Consider the following 20,278-nt stretch of genomic DNA (forward strand, 5'->3'; position numbering starts at 1 on the left):
CGAAAATAGAGATTAAAGACGTCAATGATAATAGACACAAATGTCAGAAATGACGAATGAAAATAAGGTAAAATAGTTGATAGTTTCTCCATTTTATATTTCATCAATGATAGTTCAATTGAATCATTATCTTTTTGATAATTTATTTAATTAATTAATATTAAAAATACAAAAATATAAAACAATACAAAAATACAAAAAATTATTTTCTAAAATAAAATAGAAGCTGTAAATTGAAAAAAAAATATTGAAACTAAATTAAAAGTTTATATAAAAAAAAAAATGTTCCAATCATCCCAAATATCTGAGCCACTGTGTGTTATTTATCTGTCCTGTAATGTTGGAGGAATTATTTGAGTAAATAACAAGAATGGATTCTCCAAAAATAAAATGGTCGCTTTTATATCTATCCATAATCATCTCAATTCTCTTGGCTTTCCACACTCAAATCGCCGTGAAATTAACAGTCGGCCACCACAAGCCTCGCCTGAAGCGAACTTCCGATCTTCCTCTCCGATTCCGCGACGATGGCACCTTCAAAATCCTTCAGGTGGCTGATATGCATTTTGGTATTGGAAGTGTCACTCGGTGTCGCGATGTTTTGCCGTCTGAGTTTGATTTTTGCTCCGATCTTAACACTACTCGCTTTCTTCAAAGGATGATTCAATCTGAGAAGCCTGATTTTATTGCTTTCACTGGTATAGCTTATTTGAATATGTCAGTTATTGCGTGAATTAAATTATTTAATTGTGAGAAATGAAATTTTGGCAAAGTTTACTTATATAAATTGATTTTGTACGAATTTAATTTCTTAACCTTAGGGTAGCCATATTTGTAATAGTTATACAACACAACCGTTGGGCCATGTCATTCATAATAGTTAAAAAATTAATGCTTATTGGCTTTCTGTTAATATGACATGGCGCAACGGTTGTCTGAGATAACCTCTCATTGTTTTTTCTCGAACAATTTAATTGTGTAATGTGGATCATACCTTATTATATATTCTCGTTCTGGTGCAGAATATTTAATTAATTGTGTTCATCTTTGAGATTGGGAAAACATTTTTGCATTTTGTATGGCTATTTCGTGTTAGCATAGATATACTAATTTGTGTGTAATTCATGTAACTAGGCGATAACATTTTTGGGACGAGCACTCCTGATGCTGCCGAGTCTCTAATTCGTGCATTTGGTCCAGCTATGGAGTCTAAAATTCCATGGGCAGCAGTCTTAGGGAATCATGACCATGAATCTACAATGACTCGTGAGGAATTGATGACTTTCATATCTTTAATGGATTATTCAGTCTCAGAAATCAATCCATCAGCTGGTAAAGGAAGCATGATATCAAACATCGATGGATTTGGAAATTATGATCATAGAGTTTATGGATCTCCAGGTTCTCTCTTAGCAAACCAAAGTGTGCTCAATCTTTACTTTCTTGATAGTGGAAGCAGGGAAGTTGTTGAAGGAATTCGAACTTATGGATGGATTAAGGAATCTCAACTCCGTTGGCTTCGTGGTGTATCCAAAAGATATCAGGTAGCAAATTAAAAAAATTGACAAAATAAAACTTTGATTGTTGTATTTAGCTCACCGGTTAGTCCGTTTTTTGAATTTTCTGCATCTCTTCTAACTAATAACCGAGTGCTAATGTTTGCCACTCAGATTTTTTTCTCTCGTGAGGATAGGTGTCACTTGAACTCACAGTATTTAATTACACTTTGCTTCAATTCAATCTCCGACTAGCTAGTAAAATGGAAATATATTGGTAATTTATTATCCAATACAATAATACCAAATTTAATGACATTCGCTAGCTTGGAATGAACATGAAAGGTTATGTTTTTCTGGTGCCAGAGTTGTTCTTTACAGTCACCTTAAAACAGTTAGAATTCATATTTGATTATTCAGTCTGTCTTTCTTTTTTATTTCAATATTATTCTGAATCCCAATAGGGAGGTCTTCCAGATTTAGATTTCATTAACATGTTGCAGGTCACGAACTAACAGGGCCAGAAGCATGAGTCTAATCACTTGGCAGAGGCTTCAGTCTCAGCTGCGCCTACAGCGCTGGCTTTTTTCCATATCCCGATTCCAGAAATTCCACAGCTATACTATCAAAAAATTGTAGGGAATTTTCAGGAAGCTGTGGCCTGTTCATCAGTGAATTCAAGAGTCTTACAGAGCTTTGTAAATATGGGGGATGTGAAAGCTGTATTTATGGGGCATGATCACAAAAATGACTTTTGTGGAAATTTAAATGGTATATGGTTTTGTTATGGTGGAGGCTTTGGATACCATGGTTATGGAAAGGCGGGGTGGTCACGAAGAGCGAGGGTTATAGTGGCAGAACTTGGGAAGGGTGCTAACTCATGGATGGGAGTGGAGAGGATTAGGACCTGGAAGCGTCTTGATGATGAGAAGCTGACCAAGATTGATGAACAAACTTTATGGGAGCTGGAGAAGTGAAGATGACATATGTTGCAGGTAACATTGTACCATCTTTTTTGTTTTCTTCCTCTTACACCCTGCATGTGATATATTTTGGTAAATTGCACCTGTGTTGTACCATAAGAGTTGAAACATAAGACTTAGGTGTGCTGCTAGGAACGAGAAGCCAAGCAATTTTTTTGGTCACACTTTCAATTGGAACTCAAGGTTGTGAAACCATTTAATCGATGTAAATTAGAATATCATAAAATTTCAGAGTTCATATCCGATAGTATCGTCGACTCTTCTTATACAAGGAACTAGACAGAAAAGCATATCACGTTGGCACTCCTCTATAATCTTTATTGTAGTTGCAGTTTTAAGAAAATACCCAAAAGAAGTTGGTTTGAGCACTGATCTGCATTTTCATCTCTATCAACAACCTCTAATAAACAACCTTTTCTATGGGAAGATAGAAAACACAAAATCCTAGAATGAGGACTCATTATAGCGAGTAAGCTACAGTTAAGCTTTTATTGACAAAGTCAAAAGCATCAGATTCAATAGAAATTTTCTACTAGGTTTGATTTGTTTGGTAGTCAGCCATATCTTGTTCTATTAAAACTTTCATATTTGACATTTATTTTCATTTTCCCATTTCTTTTTATTTCTGTTTGCTACTTGTAGAACTGCAGCATGCCATGTATCTTTAGCTAAAATTTGATATTTTGATCCTTTATTGGCATTTTGCTCTTCCTAAGAACATAAACTATAGGGTGTTTTATGATGTTCTGACTGTTGTCATGCAGATTTGAAATTTTTGTGAAATTCAAATGTTAAGAATTGTTAGCAGCATGTTTTATCTGGAATCAACTATTTGTTTTGGCTTACAAAAAAGAAGGCGAAGAGGTTTCGAGTTTGTGAATCTGCCAGTTATTGAGATCACAGTTTATCGACACTGTGAAGGTAATGGCATTACATGTTTGAATTGCCTCAGCTAGGTTTCTGTGTTCTTCTATGTTGAGGTTTGGGTGTTGAATCCTTGACATTTACTCACATGAATTTACAACTCCACGTTGCCATTTTTTCTTGTTGAGAACAAAAATTTAAAGAGTGGAGAACAAAATAAAGCATGTCGGTTGTTAAATGAAGAAACTTTTTTGCTAGCTACCAACATTGGAAGCATTAAACTCCGATTCGTTGTAAGATGAAAAATATAACAATAATTATAAAAAAAATACACGAAGGATATAATTCGTGGTAAGCTCTCTCTTTTGCATATGCGATGCTCTCATGTATAGTTCTTGCGAAAAGTGTGTGACTTGCCAATGGCATTTGGGACCTCCAAGGTTAATCCTGCATTGCCATGATTGCTTATATTGCTTTCTTTCTTGGGGCTTACCTGTGATTGCTCATACAACTTTACAGCCTCACTGAGTCACTGTGCTTTTAGTATTTTCTTTGACATGGTCTTCATTGTTATTGTTCTCGTCTATGTGCAATAAACTTATCGAGTTCTACATTTTGATGTTTTTTTCGCTTCGAAAAGCGCTTTTGAAAATCCATGATTTTATATTGATAACATATTCTTGTAAAAGAATGCATAGCTCTATAAATAGTCCAACAATAGCATAGGTCATTTTCCCTTTTTTTTTGTTATTTTCCTTTTAACATGTTCGTTTCTGCTCAACATAGTTTGTACGAGAAGAACCTATATAATAGACGGTTGCATAGCAATACAGGCAACCGGAGATGAAATCTCTCCGCATTTCACAAGGTGGCATTTATTGCCAATCTAGAACACAAATCTCATTAATTTCCAACATAAATAAAACACTTAATTAATTTTTAAAAGTTTTTGTTAATAGATAATTCTTATTAGTCTTCCAATTTGAATAAAAAATACTTATACCAAATGAATATTCTCATAAGTTTTAAATTTAAATAAAACATTTATGTAATTTTTAAAAGTTATTATCAATCTTTAGTTTTCCAACTTAAATAAAATGTTTATTTAATTTTTAAAAGCTATTATTGATATATAATTTTTATTACTTTTCAATTTATATAAACAATTTATTTAATATATATTTTATTATAAAAACTATCATTAATAGTTTATTTTTATTTTTTATTATGAAAATTATTTTCTCTAAAAATATTATTGAAAATCAGTCGAATTATTGAAAATATGTTTTTTTAAAGTTTTTTGTTCGCACCTAGGAGAATTTCACTCATCACCTAAAAGTTTTCTCTTTATCCACTCTGTATCGGAGATACTAATGTATATTTTTTTAGGCAAAAATAAAACGTAAAAAGTAAAAGGATTTTTATTTTTTAGATAAAGATAATTTTTTGAGGTTAGAGCATATTTTTGACAATTAAGTTTTTTTTTTTGGATAGTTTCCTGGTTATTCTAATGTTTAATTGAAATAAATTGCTAATCTGATTTTTATTTTAAAAAACATTAAATTTAAAAATAATTTATATTATTATGAGTTTACAATTTGTATAACCTACTCAATAATTTCTATTTTGTTATTTTGTTATTATAAAAGGATTTATTTTTAAATTACTTGATTTCTATTATAAAAAGAATTATTTTTCTAAAACTACCATTCACATATATGGGATAACGCTTCTCTCCTTTCAGCATTGCTTACGAGTGGTGTTAATTTGGTTGCTACTTCCATAACCATCTATGGAACTGATAAATGGGGCTGAAGGTTTTTGTTTCTTGAGGGTGGAATTCAAATGGTCATCTTTCAGGTTTTGCTAGCAGTACTAATCGGAGTGAAATTCGGATCTGCGGGGCAAGTGATGGATTTACTAACATAGTACGTGTTCGTGGTAGTGATATGTATCTACATCATCGTAGCAGGATTCGCATGGTCATGGGGGCCATTAGGATGGTTAGTGCCGAGTGAAATATTCTCATTGGAGACTCGATCAACCGGACAAAGCGTTGTGGTGGCAGTGAACATGATCTTCGCATTCTTGGTGGCTCGGCTGTTCCTAACCATGCTATGCACCATGAAATTTGGGTATTCATCTTCGCGCTGTATTCGTTTTTTTGATGACGGATTTCATTTATTTCTTCTTGCATAACGCCCCTATCGAAGAAATGTCTCGGGTTTTGAAGAATCATTGGTACTGGAGGTGGTTCATGCCTCAAGGTTGAGATGATGAGCCATTACATATTGTTACGATCTAGAAATAATTTCCTTTAATCATTATTGTGTTAAGAGTTGTAATAAAATTCAATTGATTGAGCTGTTTTTGTTTATATACACATACAAATATGTTTAAGCATATGATTTTACTATACATGTTATTCTTCATATGCAAATCAATCATTAATGCTAATTCTTGTCGTATATTTTCATTTGAGGATTAATTAGCTTCAAAATTTGATGCAATTTATGTATGCTTCTAATTGAGATTGTCATGGATTATCTGCCAAGAAAACTGTCTTCATCAAAAGGGCCATTTTTTATACATGTTTATTAAAAATAAATAAATTTTCAATTTTTAAATAATTCATAGTTTAAAACCCTAAAAACAATAAGTTTGACTATCAATTTAAGACGGATGAAGTTTTTCTAAGACCTAGTGATAACAAAAAGTAAATGTTTACCGAGAGTTTTTGTTTAGTCCAACCATTTAAGACGTCTCTAGATAATATCTAAAATCGTATTATATTATTTTAAAAATATCTCAACTCGAAAAAGAAATGTGTGGACGCTAATGTGTTCTGCCACATATTTGTCATATTCTTAAAATTTAGACAGAATTAATTTTTTTGGCTAGATGATGGCCTTTCTGGATTATTATCTCTATCTTTCGCTTAATATTTTTCATACATTGTAAATAGGTGGCAGTTTACGTAAATGACGCATTAACATTAACATCAACATATTTCTTTTCGAGTTGAAATTTTAAATTTAAAATGATGATTATCGAAATATTTTAAAATTTCAACACAATTATCGTTAAATGTTTGTCTTTTCTAGATTATTAGACCGTTTTTATAAAAATTATTATAAAGATTGGCATTGCATCTAGGATTTTTTTTTTCCTAGATCTAATTTTAATATACCACATTTATACCAATTGGGTAAAAATATTTAATTGTTTTTTCACAAATTTTTTAATTTGAAAAACAATAAATAAATATTTTAACTATCTTCATCAACTCTGCTCAACTGTGAACATCCGGATCTCCGATTCCAGTAAGCTCTGCCCTCTCTTCTTCAACGCCTCTAATTTTCCTTTATTCTGTGTATAACCTAATATTCTTCAATTTTATTTTGCAGGTACATTTTATCAAAATTGTTAATTAATTCATGTAATTAATCAAAACAGAATTATAATTTAGAATTACTATGTTAACTTCGAAGTTTTCGATATTTGGGAGTGGTAGGGTTTCGTCTTCAAACAAGATTTCTAGTAATAGCAACAACAATGAGGTTAAACCAAGGATTAAAGTTAATTTAGATAAAGAAGTTTACAGACCTGGTGATTCCATATTTGTTACTATTGAAATTTCCTTAAGTAATTTTAGTGATAGTAATAGCAGATGGGATCACAGTCTATTGATTGAAAAGCTCGGTTTCGAAATTAAAGGCGTCGAGAAGTTGGATACTCAATGGTTTTCTACTCAGAAACCTTTGCCTGGATCTAGACACCCTAGAGGTTAGTTTTGTTAATGCTGTTTCCTTTTGTCTCTCAATTTTTATCTAGGTAGCACGGACACTCGATGTTTTCGGACACTTCATTCGATTAATGTTTCCCGTTTCAGAAATGTGTCGGGCAGGAAACTTCATTACATACATAGGAAACTTCAAATTAAAGTTGCCGTGTCCATGTCCGAGTGTTCCGTTTTTCAGTGTCCGTTGTGCTACCTAGTGTTTTATTTATCTGGATATTGCTGTTTTTTATTTTTAGTTTAATGTGCTTTATGTATATATTTTTTATAATTACTTTTCAGGTGAACATGTTTTCATGGTGTCTTCAATACCATCACTTATTTCTAATCAAATCTTGTCTTCTGGTTCTACAAAATCATGTAAGCTTATATCTCGTATTTATAATCTTTAAGTAGATTTTGATAATCTGATATGTTTGTATATATTTAAAATTTGGAATTTTTAATATGTTGAACCGCATGTAAATATGTGTACCGAGTATGATAAAGATATTGCAGCCCTAGTGATTTGTTTTTTGATTTTATTTTCTTTAAAGATGGCCGAGTCTTGATTATGGATCACTAGTGACTTGCAATGTTAAAATTATTTTAAATATAATGCAACCATTCATAGTGAATCAAATGATTCAATTGAATAAATGAATAGTTGATAGTTATGTTTCTGTTATTATTTTATGTGATTGCCAGTTCGGTGTTTGCTATATTTTATAGCCTTCTTTAAGTAGTTAAATATAATTTCTAATTGAAATTAAGTTGTCATGCTAAATAGGGCATCAGAAATTCTCTGTGATTGTTATTTTTTTATCTTAGTAGGTGCAGCTAACATGCTACTTCATTCTTTGAAAATTTCTTGATAATCAGTTTGCAACAAATAAATCTTCTTTTGTGGTTGGTTTCTGATTTTATGCATTTATGTTTAAAATAAATGGGTCATGTTTGTATCACATCTTTCAGGTTATGTAATGCATTAAAGGTATTTTATGGTTAATCAATTCATTTAAATCACTTTATGCTATTTGTAGATATGGTGCGGACTGAGCTTCCTGGCATTGTACCACCATCTTATCGAGGTTCTACTATTCGCTACCTTTACTATGTCAAGGCTACATTGTCCGGACGATGGCTGATATTGGAGAACGGCCATGCTCACAGTGAGTCGTCTAAAGATCTCATTGAACTGGTTAGTCTGCTCAACTCTTCCAAATACTTTGCGCTTTACGGATTATTTTGTTTTTATTTCCTTCCGGCTTGTATGCGTGAGGATCATTCATTGTGTCTATCAATCTTCCGCTATTAAGCCATCAAAGCTACTGCATGCCGTTCCAATTTACTGCTAATATATGATAGTTTACTTGGTCTGATATCTCACATTTTGGATATGCATGACATTTCTCTATAGTTTGTGAGCTTAAAATAATTTTGGTCCTTTTGATATCAAGTTGTCATTTATGCTCTTAACAATGGTGAGTTTATTTTGACCAATAATGTAGAATAAATTTGTGCTTACAGTTACATAGACACATGCATTTTCTTTTTGATATTTCTTGTCATTAGAAATAGTCACAATCTTATTAATGCTCACCTGTCTATATGAAGTTTAATAGAATTCCATTGTTCTGTAATTTCTACTGCCGTGCTTCATTTTGACTAAATGTTTCATATGGAGTAATTCAATTTTTGGTAGGAAGCTCGTGTTCCATTGACTATATGGGTGACTCAGAATAGCAATGGCCTGCTAATGGAAGACTATCAAAGTGACGGTGAGTAGCATTTGAGTCTCACTTACTTCCAGAGCTGAAGTTGTGTATTTGTTTGTTATTTTGGATCTGAGAGAGGTCTTTTAACATTTTGGGTTGCTGAAAATTATATCTTCATATTTGACTCTTAATCAATTTGCAAAGGCTTTGTGGAATAGTAAATGCAGTGTAGGGTTCTGTTGGTTATGAAGAGAATACTTGCTATTATTATATTGTATAGAATCAGAAACTTGTATTGCGAAAGACTTGAAGAGGCAGGCCTCTTTTCTTGTTGAAGACTATTCACTAGAAAGTTTAGAACTTTTAAGATGACTTTTAGCAACTTAATGTGGCATATACCTACTAATTTTGTTTCTTTCAGCATCATTCTTTAATGGTTTGGTTAGGGAAATCTTGGTCTTCAAATGAAGTGTGGAGTTTATAGAGCTTTTGTTGCGTGATTACATAATATTACTTTGCCTTTCAATTGCTGTTCATAAGAAAATACGGACGCGTTCTTTTTTCAAAAGGTTGTGGAGTTGAAAATCTTTAACTTCTTAAGAGAAAGCGAAAGAAAAAGAAGATGAACTAGCTAGAGATACTGTGTCAACATACCATATGACTTACAATCTCTTTCCTGTTCTTTTAGTTCTTTTCCTTCTTGATAATTCTTGACTGAAACAAAGTTATAAGTTTTTCCACTAAAAAGTTGTTAATCTTAGACCTTGAAGAGAACGTAAATGATATATTTGACAATGCCCAATCGCACCATAAAGTTGTTAGTGTACCAAGTTCCTGTTTCCAAATTTTTCAATGTTCTCTGCCTAAGATAATTTTTCATGGTGTATTCTAATTATGTTTCTTCATATTGCTTTGGAATTCTGTACGAAATGAGATAATTGATGTTAGGTCTACATTTGTTTGTTTTATTCAATATCATCAGGGATTGTTCCTGCTACAACCCTCCAACTGGATGTATACTGGAAAGAAATGGATGGAGATTCTGAATGGGTAGGCAGCTCAACACACAGTCTACCATAGATGAACTGTTTATAGATATGATGTGTAGCATGTGGTTTAATCTACTGAAGTATTTAGGAGTCATTTTACCCTTGTTGTCATGAATAAAATGCTGTCTGCTGGCAATTTGAAAAGATTTGATCTCCTCTAACAGGGTAGAGCGAATGATGTAGATGACGGAGTTGAGGAAGGTTACGACAGTTCCAGAGATGAAATCTCGTCTGTTTCCTCCTATAACCCTACTAAAGAAAACCTACACAAGACATTTGGAAGTTCTTTGTCCTTGCAATCATTTGCCGCACGTACGAGTTTATCATCACCTGTGGCACTTCCTCAACTATCCGCCACTGAGGTTTTATATGATCCAAATGCAGGTAAGTAAATATCTGCTGTAATTTTTATCTTTGATTTTTAAATTAAAGAAGCCAGTGCATGGGATTTGACTAAAATTGGCGGGAAAAGATCCATTCTATTTAAGCTAAAGAAGACATTCAGATATCAATGTGGAAGAACTCTTCTATCTTGTGACAGAAAGAGTTGTTCTAAATATGCTAAAATAGTACCCATGACATCGTTATTAAAACTATTATATTTTCTTATAAATTCAAAGGAAATTGTTGATATGTGAGCATTCCAGCGTTTCAATCTAGCTTGTTAGAGATAATTAAAATCATAGTTGGGGCCTCACCTAACAACTTGAGTTTTTAAATGAATTGGTTATTTTATATGATATGAGAGTCTATTATCGTTAAGTCTAGAGTTCAATCCTTGTAACCTCTATTTGATTAATTGACTATTAACTATATGAGCACCAGATAAGATGAAGTTGCGTGCTTATCATTTCAGATGCTGATTTGGGAACTTTCTATTATATGCTATTCTTGTTCCCAAAATGTGCTGCCCTTAATCCAGCCGCTTTAGCCTTATACGACCATGATAAATGAGAATGATAATTTTCTAATTTTCATAGGTCATTGGTTCGTTCTGAAATTGTTACACGAGGTTAATTATATCTTATTTGTATAGTTTATTAGTTTGTTACGTACTTTAGCTGTGATTAGAAATTGCAAAAGTAGTATTTCATCTTACATGGGGAGTTCTTTTTTTTTTTTTCACTCACTGACAAAATACAATTTTCAATCATCAAGTTTATGTTTTCAGTTAATGACCTCAGTGAAATAGATTACTAGCCTTGACACTGCTGCTTCGAAAGCTCCACTTCATATGCTACGTATTTTGATTGTCAAAACAGCCTTCTGAACCTTAGATTGTATTTTGAAACAGATATTTCATCAGTTGATAAGTCATCGCCCGTTATCTCTTCAAGCCAGCAGCAGAAGATTGTGAAAACGCAATCTGAGGATGATGTTGTCGGGGAATCCTCTACACATGGAATAAGGAACAGGGATCCTCCAGCATGTAAATTATCGAACCCTTCCCGTCTTCTTTTAAGATTATTAATACCTCTAACATGCTCTAGAGTCTAGATCGAGTAACATTTAAAGATGCATAATGCTGGTAAACTTATTGTTGCGAATATTTTCTGCAGCAGAAGGCTTTATTCGTGGAAGGTCTTACAACATCAGAATGGATGATCAAGTTCTGCTGCGATTTTCCCCAAAGAATTCTGACTCTACTTATTACTTCAGTGACATGGTATTGGCCGTCTTCATGTTGCTACTTACGTTTTTTCCTTTTTAATTTTATATGCATTTACAATATTCCTATTTTCTTGATCTTTTTCTTCTTGTTTTGCTTTCCTGTGTTAATAACAGATTGGCGGAACTCTTACTTTCTTTCATGAAGAAGGATCTAGGAGATGCCTTGAGGTAACTACAATTGACAAGCAAAATAATGCTCTTGCAGCTATAGTTGAATGAATTATGAAACTAGAAATATCTCTCTAGAGTGAGTTTGATTCTCTATAGGCTGTTCCATCAATCAACACTTCTATTCTCTCAAGTGTTGCGTTGCATCCAGTGCTATGTAAAGATGTTAAATTGGATATTTTTGTTGTCAAAATTATGAGTACTAAAGTTTTGAAGTTGACTTGAAGGATGGTATCTTGTAGGTCGTAATAACCTTGGAAACTTCAGAGACTATAAATCGGAGTTTCGTTCATCCTTCTCGCCGGAATGCTCCAACAATTACGAAGGTATAGTGTCTCATATTTGTAGAGGTTTTCAGATCTACTTTGGTAGATGTATAATGTTGCACAAAAGGTTTATGAAAGAAAATATAGATTATGAGAACTTTTAAAATGTATCTGTTATGTGGGATGATCATTACTGTTTTTTTCATAGTCCGCCGGTTTTCATTTTTACTTTATTAACGTATCATATCAATATTGAGATTATGGAAAGTGTTATATATCAGTCTGCTTTCTTAGTCAGATGCGAAATCACTTTGTCCAGTGTCTTGACAACTCTAAAGGTCAAGTAACATGCATTGACTGCTTGGTTGTTGCAGTCTGTGTAGTTGATGGAGATTGGTTTATTCCATGCATGTCTGGTTGTAATTTAATTTGTATGTGGAGCCTTCCATCATATGTCCGAATTTTTTTGATCCATAACTTCAATCTCTAGCTTCTTTTAGATATTCCATGCTGAAATAGAGAGGGTATTCAGAAAACCCTGTACTTGGCAGTAATTCTGGGCCTTCTGGCTGATCATTACCTTATACCATGAGATTTAAAATATCTTGATTATCTGAATCTGAAATTCTGTATTTATAATGAGGGCAATCAGTTCTAGAAATTAGATGATAAATCTATGATACTGTCTAGAAAGAGCTTGATACTGTCTAGAAAGGGCAATCAGTTCTAGAAAGAGCTAGATATCAGTCGCATGTGCTGTAAAAGAAGCAACTATTTACTGTTCAAATCTTCTTGTGTTCCACTCCTTTGGAGTTTTGTACATCATGCAGAACTCCTACAATGTTCGTAAAATGTAATTCTATTTCAACAAGAAACTGTCCCTTGATTTAAATCATCTTAGTGTGCATAATTTTATTCAAGCATGCTTCTGTTTATCTGCTCAAAATGTTTGCTTTGGTCCATCAAAAAGATAAATTAGTATGTCATGTTGATTTATTACCATCAATATTCAATGTGCTATTCTAATCTGATTTTGCAAACTGGAGGATGTATCTTCTCCCCTTCCTTCTGGCTAATATGAATTTTGTGTTGTGAACTTCAGGCATTTAGGGTAAAGGACTAGAACTTTTATTTGCATAGTGATACACACAGATTTCATTTTACAGATCATGTCATCCTTGCAGGTTCAGAGTGATCATCATGAGGTCGTTGTAGATTTGGTGCAAACCAGCTTTCTTTTTTCGATTCCCATGGATGGCCCCATGTCCTTTTCCACTCCGCATGTCTCTGTGCAATGGGCTCTACGATTTGAATTTTTTACCACTCCAAAGAATGTGGACTGGAGCAGGTATTTCCGTATAGCATTCCACGAGATATTTTTCCAGGGTTCATTAGATGTTGCACATGATGTGAATTACTTTGTCCTGTTCTAGAATAGACTACACTACTAGAGAGGGTTGTAGCTGGTTAACAATTGTCGGGGAATTTGAATGTTAATGTTAAATGCTTATTAAAAGTATGGATTTATAATCCATTTGGCATCATTGAGCGGGCAAGTATATTTGTTGTCAGGGTGTTTGGCATTTTTTTTCCTAACTACTTTGCTACTTGGTGGTTACCCGATTTCCATCCTTTTTTGCAACAACCCAACCCCAATCATCTACTCCCCTGATATTTCGTCCTTCTGCAGGGTTGGAGTTGTTCTTTGTAATGTATACTGGGAGTCTGGGAGAAAATTAAAATTAACATTGCAGTTCAATTCTTCAACCTTTTACATGATTAGTTGATTCTCGGCAATTTGCAATAATTTATATATATACCACCTTTTTTGTATTGATAATTTGAAACTCATGATGTTTGAATTCAGATATGAGCACCCCCTTCTGGTAGAGAGTAGAGACAAGAGTGAGTGGGTTCTGCCAATCACTGTGCATGCACCTCCACTTGGTGCTCCAGCTGCCAATTCCCGAGATGAGAAGTTTTTCTCTTTGGAACCTCTGTGGGTTCGTACTTGAAGGTATTAATAAATTTTTTTTATGAGATTAATTGTCATCGACAGTAAGCTACTCCTGGGACACTGCTAAAATTCTCTCTAGAAATCAATTTTGAAGATTTTAGTTAGATTCTGACGATTTTGTGGTAGGAATTTGAGCTTTTATATTGAATCGCTTATTAGAAGAGTGACAAGAGTCCAACTAATACGTTTCGCATTGTGAAGTGGAAATTCTTGACCTGTGAAGTGTCCACATTTGTTCTGATCGTGGTATAAAATAGGTTATTCATAGCTCTAAGCAGTATGTTTCTGTTTAATTTAGCATTTACCAGTAGTTGTATCAATGTGCAGTTGATTCAATTAATAGATTTGATTCGGTCTTTGCACACCCCTCGTAGTATATTCATTTAGTGATCATTTCGTGGATAGTTGTCTTATTTGTGATTTAATTGTAGGTAAAGGAGCTGATAGGAAAATCCTATCGAGCATTACTGGATTCACAATTTGTTATCATGGGAAGAGAACCAAGCAGAGGTGATAGCTCCACTGTTCTGCAAATGAACCCTTAGTTCGTACGAAGGGAAGACGAGAAAGAAAATGTGCAAATGTAGATCAAGTAAAATTGAGTCATCTTTCCCTTTAGAGTGGCATGTGAATACCTGACTCAGATTTTCGCTTCTTTAAAATTGCATTAACATTTTTGGGGGGTGTAAAGGGCATAGTAAACAAAAGATGTGGAGCGGATTAGTAAAGTTCGGAAGTCTGAGAGCTTAGCGCTTTCAGTGTCGATAAGATTTTTCGAGAGGAAAATGTGACTTTGTAAGTTGATAAGTGTGATGAATGCTGTCATATGCACACAATTTTCTCTTTTTTCAAATGCTTCAACAGAGGTTTTCCTTAGATTGCAATATATTATAGGTAAAGCTAGATTACTTTTTGAGTATTTTTATCAAACTTTTCTCTTCCTAGATTTTGCAGATTAGTGGAACGTTTATTTTTTTGCCTGTTTTTTGTTTTTTGTTTGTTTTATGCATATCAAAATATTTAACAATTACAAAAATGTAATTCTTTTGAATTGTTAAAAGTATAATACTAGCTAACAATAAATATAAATTACAGTTAGGGTTTTCGAATTTTCAAAATTATTGCCTTCAAAGAATCACTGATCATATACACAAAAAAGTACTTCATACCATGTTAAGATTTAACTTTAGATTTTATATTAAAAGGGTATGCATCAAATGGATCTAATGAACTAGTTTTTGTCAGTGGTGGGAGCTCTCCATGTGGGTGGAGGTTTCGGGTTCAAAACTCCACACTTACACTTTAAAAGATTTATCTCTTATGGGACATATTTGAAGTCTCACTGGTAATGTGGAGGTTTTTTTTTATGGTAAATTCAAATGTTTATACAACTAACATAATATTAACTGAGACTAGTAGGATATCGCAAAAACAATTGAAATGTAAATTAATTTTTTATCTAAGAAAATACAACTTGTTTGATTTACCATGCTAAAAAAGATTAGGCTGCACCAAAAATCACCAACTTTCGCGTGTTTTTGGTATTTAACATAATCTTTTAATTTTGGCATATTTAACATGAACTTTACAATTTTTTGCAATTAAGACCACAAGTGTTTTCCTTTGAAAAGTAGTGTAATTTTACATCCAAAACGGTGTCGTTTTAATATAAAATGGTGCTGTTTTACGTCAAAAACGGTGCCGATGTCTTTAATTGAAAAATTTTAAAAGTTCATGTAATTTTTTGCTAAAATTAAAAAATTATGTTAAATATTAAAAACACGCGAAAGTTGGTGATTTTTGGTGCATTTAAACCAAAAGATTATGCATGCACATTGGTATTAGCATCCCTTGTTGATGCTAAGAGCAATACCAAAAAATTTAAAAATCAACCTCTGAACTCGTGTCTGAATTGGAAAGCTGCAACTATATCAATTGTCTCTGAGTATTTGTCTCTGTGGATATAACACGTGTTGAACTAGCCTCTACATATCACGAACATGCATAATACATGATAATCGAGTTCTCATCAGCATAAATTAGACCTTTTCTCGATAACTTGCCTGATTGTCAATACAACTCCAACACAAAAATAGACAAAGAGGTATGTTTAGTATCATCCACAAATCCTACAAGATTATGACAACCACAAATCAATAAAAACAAATTCTAAAAAACAACCAAAAATAGGCAAACAGAAATTTTCCCCTAAATTAAAAACTTGAAAAGGAAACTAAGGTAAAACTTAGGGATAGCCTGCTAAACAAGAAATCCATAAATGACAGTTTAAGCTAAAATTAAGACTTACAAATAATAAATAAGAGTCAAGCTAAAAATCTGAAAAAACGGTTACCTGTAGAAAAGACACTCATAAATGCTTCATTCTTCATACATGGATCACATTATCCCCAAGGATACATGCACCTCAAATATTTCCAATACAAGTTACCACATGAAAGGTTGTCACAGCTGACACACTCAAACCTCCATATGCATGATTAATGAAATATTAAATTGACGTTTTTTTTCATTTAAAAAAAAATAAAAAACGTTCTCCTTATATAGCATATACTAATTGTACATGTTTAATTAAAAATTATTTAGATTTAGTTAAATAAATTAAGAATTTAAATTAGCTTTAATTTGATTATGATTTTTAGTTAGTTTTATTTATATTTTTTTGAATGGAAATATATTTAATTTTATCTTTAAACATGGTTAATTGAATTATTTCATCATTTAAATAAAAGAAATTGATAAAAATTAAAAAGTTTGATACAATTGAAACGATAAAATGCAAAATAGGATAAAATTGATAACTTTTCAACGTCAGAGTAGGATCGAAACTGCGCTATAAGATCGGTATTTTTTAAGGCATTAAGCCTTTAAAAATTGGGTTGATTACTTTAGAGTTCAAGAGTATATAAACTCTTAGGAAAACAATTAATAACTATCTTCATCTTTTACCCCTTTTTTAATGTGTGATAAGCAATGTTAGGCTACATTAGTGCCAATTCAGCAAAGGCTCATACTTTTTAATTAATGGACATGATTATTAAGAAAAGAAAATGTCATTGAGACTAAAATTGGGACGTTTTAAACGTTATAACATGTTGGAGACTTTAACCAAATATATGACTTTTTCCCCTTCATTTGGCCTTAGTTCAAGAATACAATCATATATTAAATTGGTAGTAATTAATTAAATTTTCAAGTATGATTTATTTACTTTATATGAAAAGGTCGAAATTAATGCAAAAAATATATCAAAGGTTATACATTATTTAATAATTAAATAAAAGGTTGAGTTTCAATATGCGCTTACATTTCATGACTTAATAATTCTGGTGTGAACAATTAATCATATGCATTGAAATGTAAAAACAGAAAATATCATGCATATAATTATAAAGATATAAAGATGCATGATTAAAGTGCTAAAACCGTTAAAGTTATGCATTTCTTTTTGTAATTAACCCAATTTACTTATAGTAAGTTTGATCTTTTTTAGATAGAGCATCATTTATATTTAAAATATGTATTAATTGATATTTTAATCATAAAAGTCAATTTATAAATTTATAAATTAATAATTTATGAAATATAAATAAATTAGTATTATCCAAAAAAAATTAATAGGTAAATATTTACAATTCTTTTATTATTCAATATTCATAATTTTAAATTAATCTTTATTGCTCAACTAAATGTAATTAATAAATTACATTCAATAGAAAAATATTTTAATTATTATATATAAAATTTAACTCAATCAGAATTAAAAATATAAAATGAATTGAATCCTAGCCAAAACAATCTTTGATTCAAGTGGCTATTTTAATGAACCAAATAATCAAATTTTATTAGCATTAATTATTAAATCAAACTAAAAAATTGAACTAAATTAATAGAAAATCCAATCAAACGAAAAAAATTTGATTTAATTCGGTTAGTTAATAGTGTTCTTTCCGAATGCACTATACCCCTACTTATCATGATCGACACCAATCATATTTATTAAATTACTCATTAAAATTAATATCATGATTTATAGTTTATGAATATTTTTTATGAATAGTTTATGAATCTTTAATTAATATATACACTAACTTAAAGATCAGTTTTCCTTCTTCATTTTATTGGTCTTTATATTAAAGAGAAAACGAGTCATTTTCATCCGGAATACTTTTTTCACTAAAAAATATTATATATTTTTTGGCACATGAATTCTTTATTGATTTAATTTGAAAGTCGTGACAGATGAAAATGGGAATAAATTTCTCCTTGCATTTATATTTTAATTCAAAGACTCGAGCTCACAACTTTACTTAATCGATATTAGATTTTTTTATCACTTGAATCAATATTGATAAAATAATATTTTTGATATAAAATAGTATCTACCAAAGAGGTGCAAATAATTTTTCCGGACTACATGAATTTATGTCCATTCCTATTTACAATTGATTGGATCATATATCATATTTTAAAAATGATAAAACATCATATAAACATAAATTTATATAATACAACTATTCAAACTTGACACCTTTTAAACATTTAATCTTCATGAACAAAACTTACATGGACTTTTTATTCTACATAACAAAATAGATTTATGTGAGTACAGATTTATAAAATTTTGTTTCATCAAAAGATTTCCCACTCTAATCCAAAGAAAAAAAATTCAAAAGAGTTCACATTATTATAATATCTTCGGCCAATTTTAGTCACATGAAACATCACAAAGCATCATAGCCTTCACAAAGTCAAAATAATTGTTTGAAAACAAATAAAATTTTATTGTTGGAAGACAAATTCCGTATGAACAATTGTATCAAAATAGCGGCCGAATTAAACGGTGGTGATTAGCTGAAATAGCGGCTTAGTACGATGATTTATTTAAGGGTGACCAAACCGAATCGAAATATAAACCGAGCCAAAACTATAAGTATAGTTCGGTTATTTAATGAATATGGTTCGTCCAGTTTGAGTTTGTATAAAGTTAATGTTTGATTTTTTGGTTCGGTTGAAATATTTTGAAAAATTAAAATATTTGAAAAAACGAACAAAAAAAGGAAAAGTTAATTAAATAAACCATTAAAAAAATTCATACAGTTATTCGTTTTTAGTCTCGTTTTTTTAATTATGTTCATACATAAATCAATAAATTTTGTACGATAGATAAATATACTAAAAATTGTATCTAAAAAATTATTACACAATAATTTTTAAATGTTTAAATTAATTTTAAAATAAAATGAATCAAAAATTATTGAACTGAACCGAACCGAACCAAACTCTTCAATTTGATTTGGTATAAAATTTTGATTTATTAAGTGAATCGAACCAAACTCTTCAATTTGATTCGGTGTAATCCAAACTTTTAATTTAGTTTAATTTAAAATTTTAATAAATTTTGATCAGTCGGTTTCGGCATGATCCAACCCGAATCGAACCATCCGAACTTGGCTTTTATTTCTTGCCCGCAAAAGCGTGAGTCTCGTCTTCCTTTTAGTATGCTGCTGCAGTGCTGCTTGACTCACATACAACGGTGGCCCACTACTCGTATTTTTTTAATAAATGAATACCAACAAAATAATTTATCATATTCTAGTACTGTATTCTAATAATAGAATATATTTCATAAAGATAAATTACCCATTAAAATCATTAGATAAGATCAAATTATATAAATTTGTCATTACAATTTAAGAACATAGATTTTTTCTGTTAATCTCTGATCAAATTTACTAATATTCTTTTGCATTCTTTTTCTATTAATATTTGATCAAATTACTAAAGTTTTTATATTAATGTGGAGTTTCATTTTTTAAACTAACTTTTTGAATTTTTTATTAATTCCAATTGTATTGTTATGATAACTTTTCTTAAAAACTAGACAATATTTATAAAATTTTATTATAATTAATAAAGAATGTAAAATTTTAAATTTAAAAATGACATTTAAAGATTTTAACACAATTGCAACAAAAATTTCAAGTTGAGACATATTTTTAAAAAATAGAAAGTTTGATTGCATTGATCAAAGACGCAAATGTTTAGATTTTTATAAGTGAATTTACTGTAAATTTAGAAGAGTTATATTTTGATATTTTTGAGATCAACATAGGTTCATTTTGCCTTTTGAACCTGGAACAAAACATTAAATAAGGCTAAATTCACGAGTTTGAACAAAAACATCCATAAATTTATGTGTTTTGGACATATACACCCATAAAACAGTAGTTTAGTCTCGTTTTATCTT

At 31.2% G+C, this 20,278-nt stretch overlaps 2 protein-coding genes across 4 annotated transcripts; both read left to right on the forward strand.

Annotated features, from left to right (window-relative positions):
- The first annotated feature begins 294 nt into the window (after positions 1 to 294).
- On the forward strand, positions 295 to 5,761 carry LOC126669309 (probable inactive purple acid phosphatase 28). 3 transcript variants are annotated; one of them, XR_008790085.1, is made up of 4 exons: positions 295 to 698; positions 1,135 to 1,544; positions 2,015 to 3,400; positions 5,088 to 5,761. XR_008790085.1 is itself a non-coding variant. In XM_050362751.2 (4 exons), the coding sequence occupies exons 1-3, from the start codon at positions 371 to 373 to the stop codon at positions 2,471 to 2,473; spliced, it is 1,197 nt and encodes a 398-aa protein (XP_050218708.1). In that variant the 5' UTR covers positions 295 to 370; the 3' UTR covers positions 2,474 to 2,491; positions 3,244 to 3,821. The 3 variants fall into 3 exon arrangements, 2 of the variants coding, with proteins under 2 accessions (XP_050218708.1, XP_055960500.1); XM_050362751.2 differs by lacking the exon at positions 5,088 to 5,761 and having other exon boundaries at positions 2,015 to 2,491; positions 3,244 to 3,821; XM_056104525.1 differs by lacking the exon at positions 5,088 to 5,761 and having other exon boundaries at positions 2,015 to 3,821.
- A 798-nt stretch (positions 5,762 to 6,559) lies between these two features.
- Positions 6,560 to 14,886, forward strand: LOC126669651 (uncharacterized). Its single transcript, XM_050363174.2, has 14 exons — positions 6,560 to 6,666; positions 6,751 to 7,129; positions 7,425 to 7,502; positions 8,165 to 8,322; positions 8,827 to 8,902; positions 9,822 to 9,889; positions 10,053 to 10,272; positions 11,183 to 11,317; positions 11,448 to 11,554; positions 11,674 to 11,727; positions 11,970 to 12,053; positions 13,178 to 13,341; positions 13,861 to 14,010; positions 14,442 to 14,886. Exons 2-13 carry the CDS (start codon positions 6,820 to 6,822, stop codon positions 14,006 to 14,008), a joined length of 1,602 nt encoding a protein of 533 aa, XP_050219131.1. The 5' UTR covers positions 6,560 to 6,666; positions 6,751 to 6,819; the 3' UTR covers positions 14,009 to 14,010; positions 14,442 to 14,886.
- The last annotated feature ends 5,392 nt before the right edge of the window (positions 14,887 to 20,278 follow it).

Source organism: Mercurialis annua, linkage group LG2, assembly GCF_937616625.2.
Source record: "Mercurialis annua linkage group LG2, ddMerAnnu1.2, whole genome shotgun sequence".
Taxonomy (NCBI): domain Eukaryota; kingdom Viridiplantae; phylum Streptophyta; class Magnoliopsida; order Malpighiales; family Euphorbiaceae; genus Mercurialis; species Mercurialis annua.

What these genes read in the sequence shown, in the direction of transcription:
- LOC126669651 (XM_050363174.2), top strand. Translation starts at nt 6,820, where the DNA reads ATGTTAACTTCGAAGTTTTCGATATTTGGGAGTGGTAGGGTTTCGTCT. An exon ending in CTAAAGATCTCATTGAACTG is followed by an intron (nt 8,323 to 8,826) that starts GTTAGTCTGCTC and finishes AATTTTTGGTAG; the next exon opens with GAAGCTCGTGTTCCATTGAC. An exon ending in TGGATGGAGATTCTGAATGG is followed by an intron (nt 9,890 to 10,052) that starts GTAGGCAGCTCA and finishes CTCCTCTAACAG; the next exon opens with GGTAGAGCGAATGATGTAGA.
- LOC126669309 (XM_056104525.1), top strand. Translation starts at nt 371, where the DNA reads ATGGATTCTCCAAAAATAAAATGGTCGCTTTTATATCTATCCATAATC. An exon ending in TGATTTTATTGCTTTCACTG is followed by an intron (nt 699 to 1,134) that starts GTATAGCTTATT and finishes TCATGTAACTAG; the next exon opens with GCGATAACATTTTTGGGACG. An exon ending in GTGTATCCAAAAGATATCAG is followed by an intron (nt 1,545 to 2,014) that starts GTAGCAAATTAA and finishes ACGAACTAACAG; the next exon opens with GGCCAGAAGCATGAGTCTAA.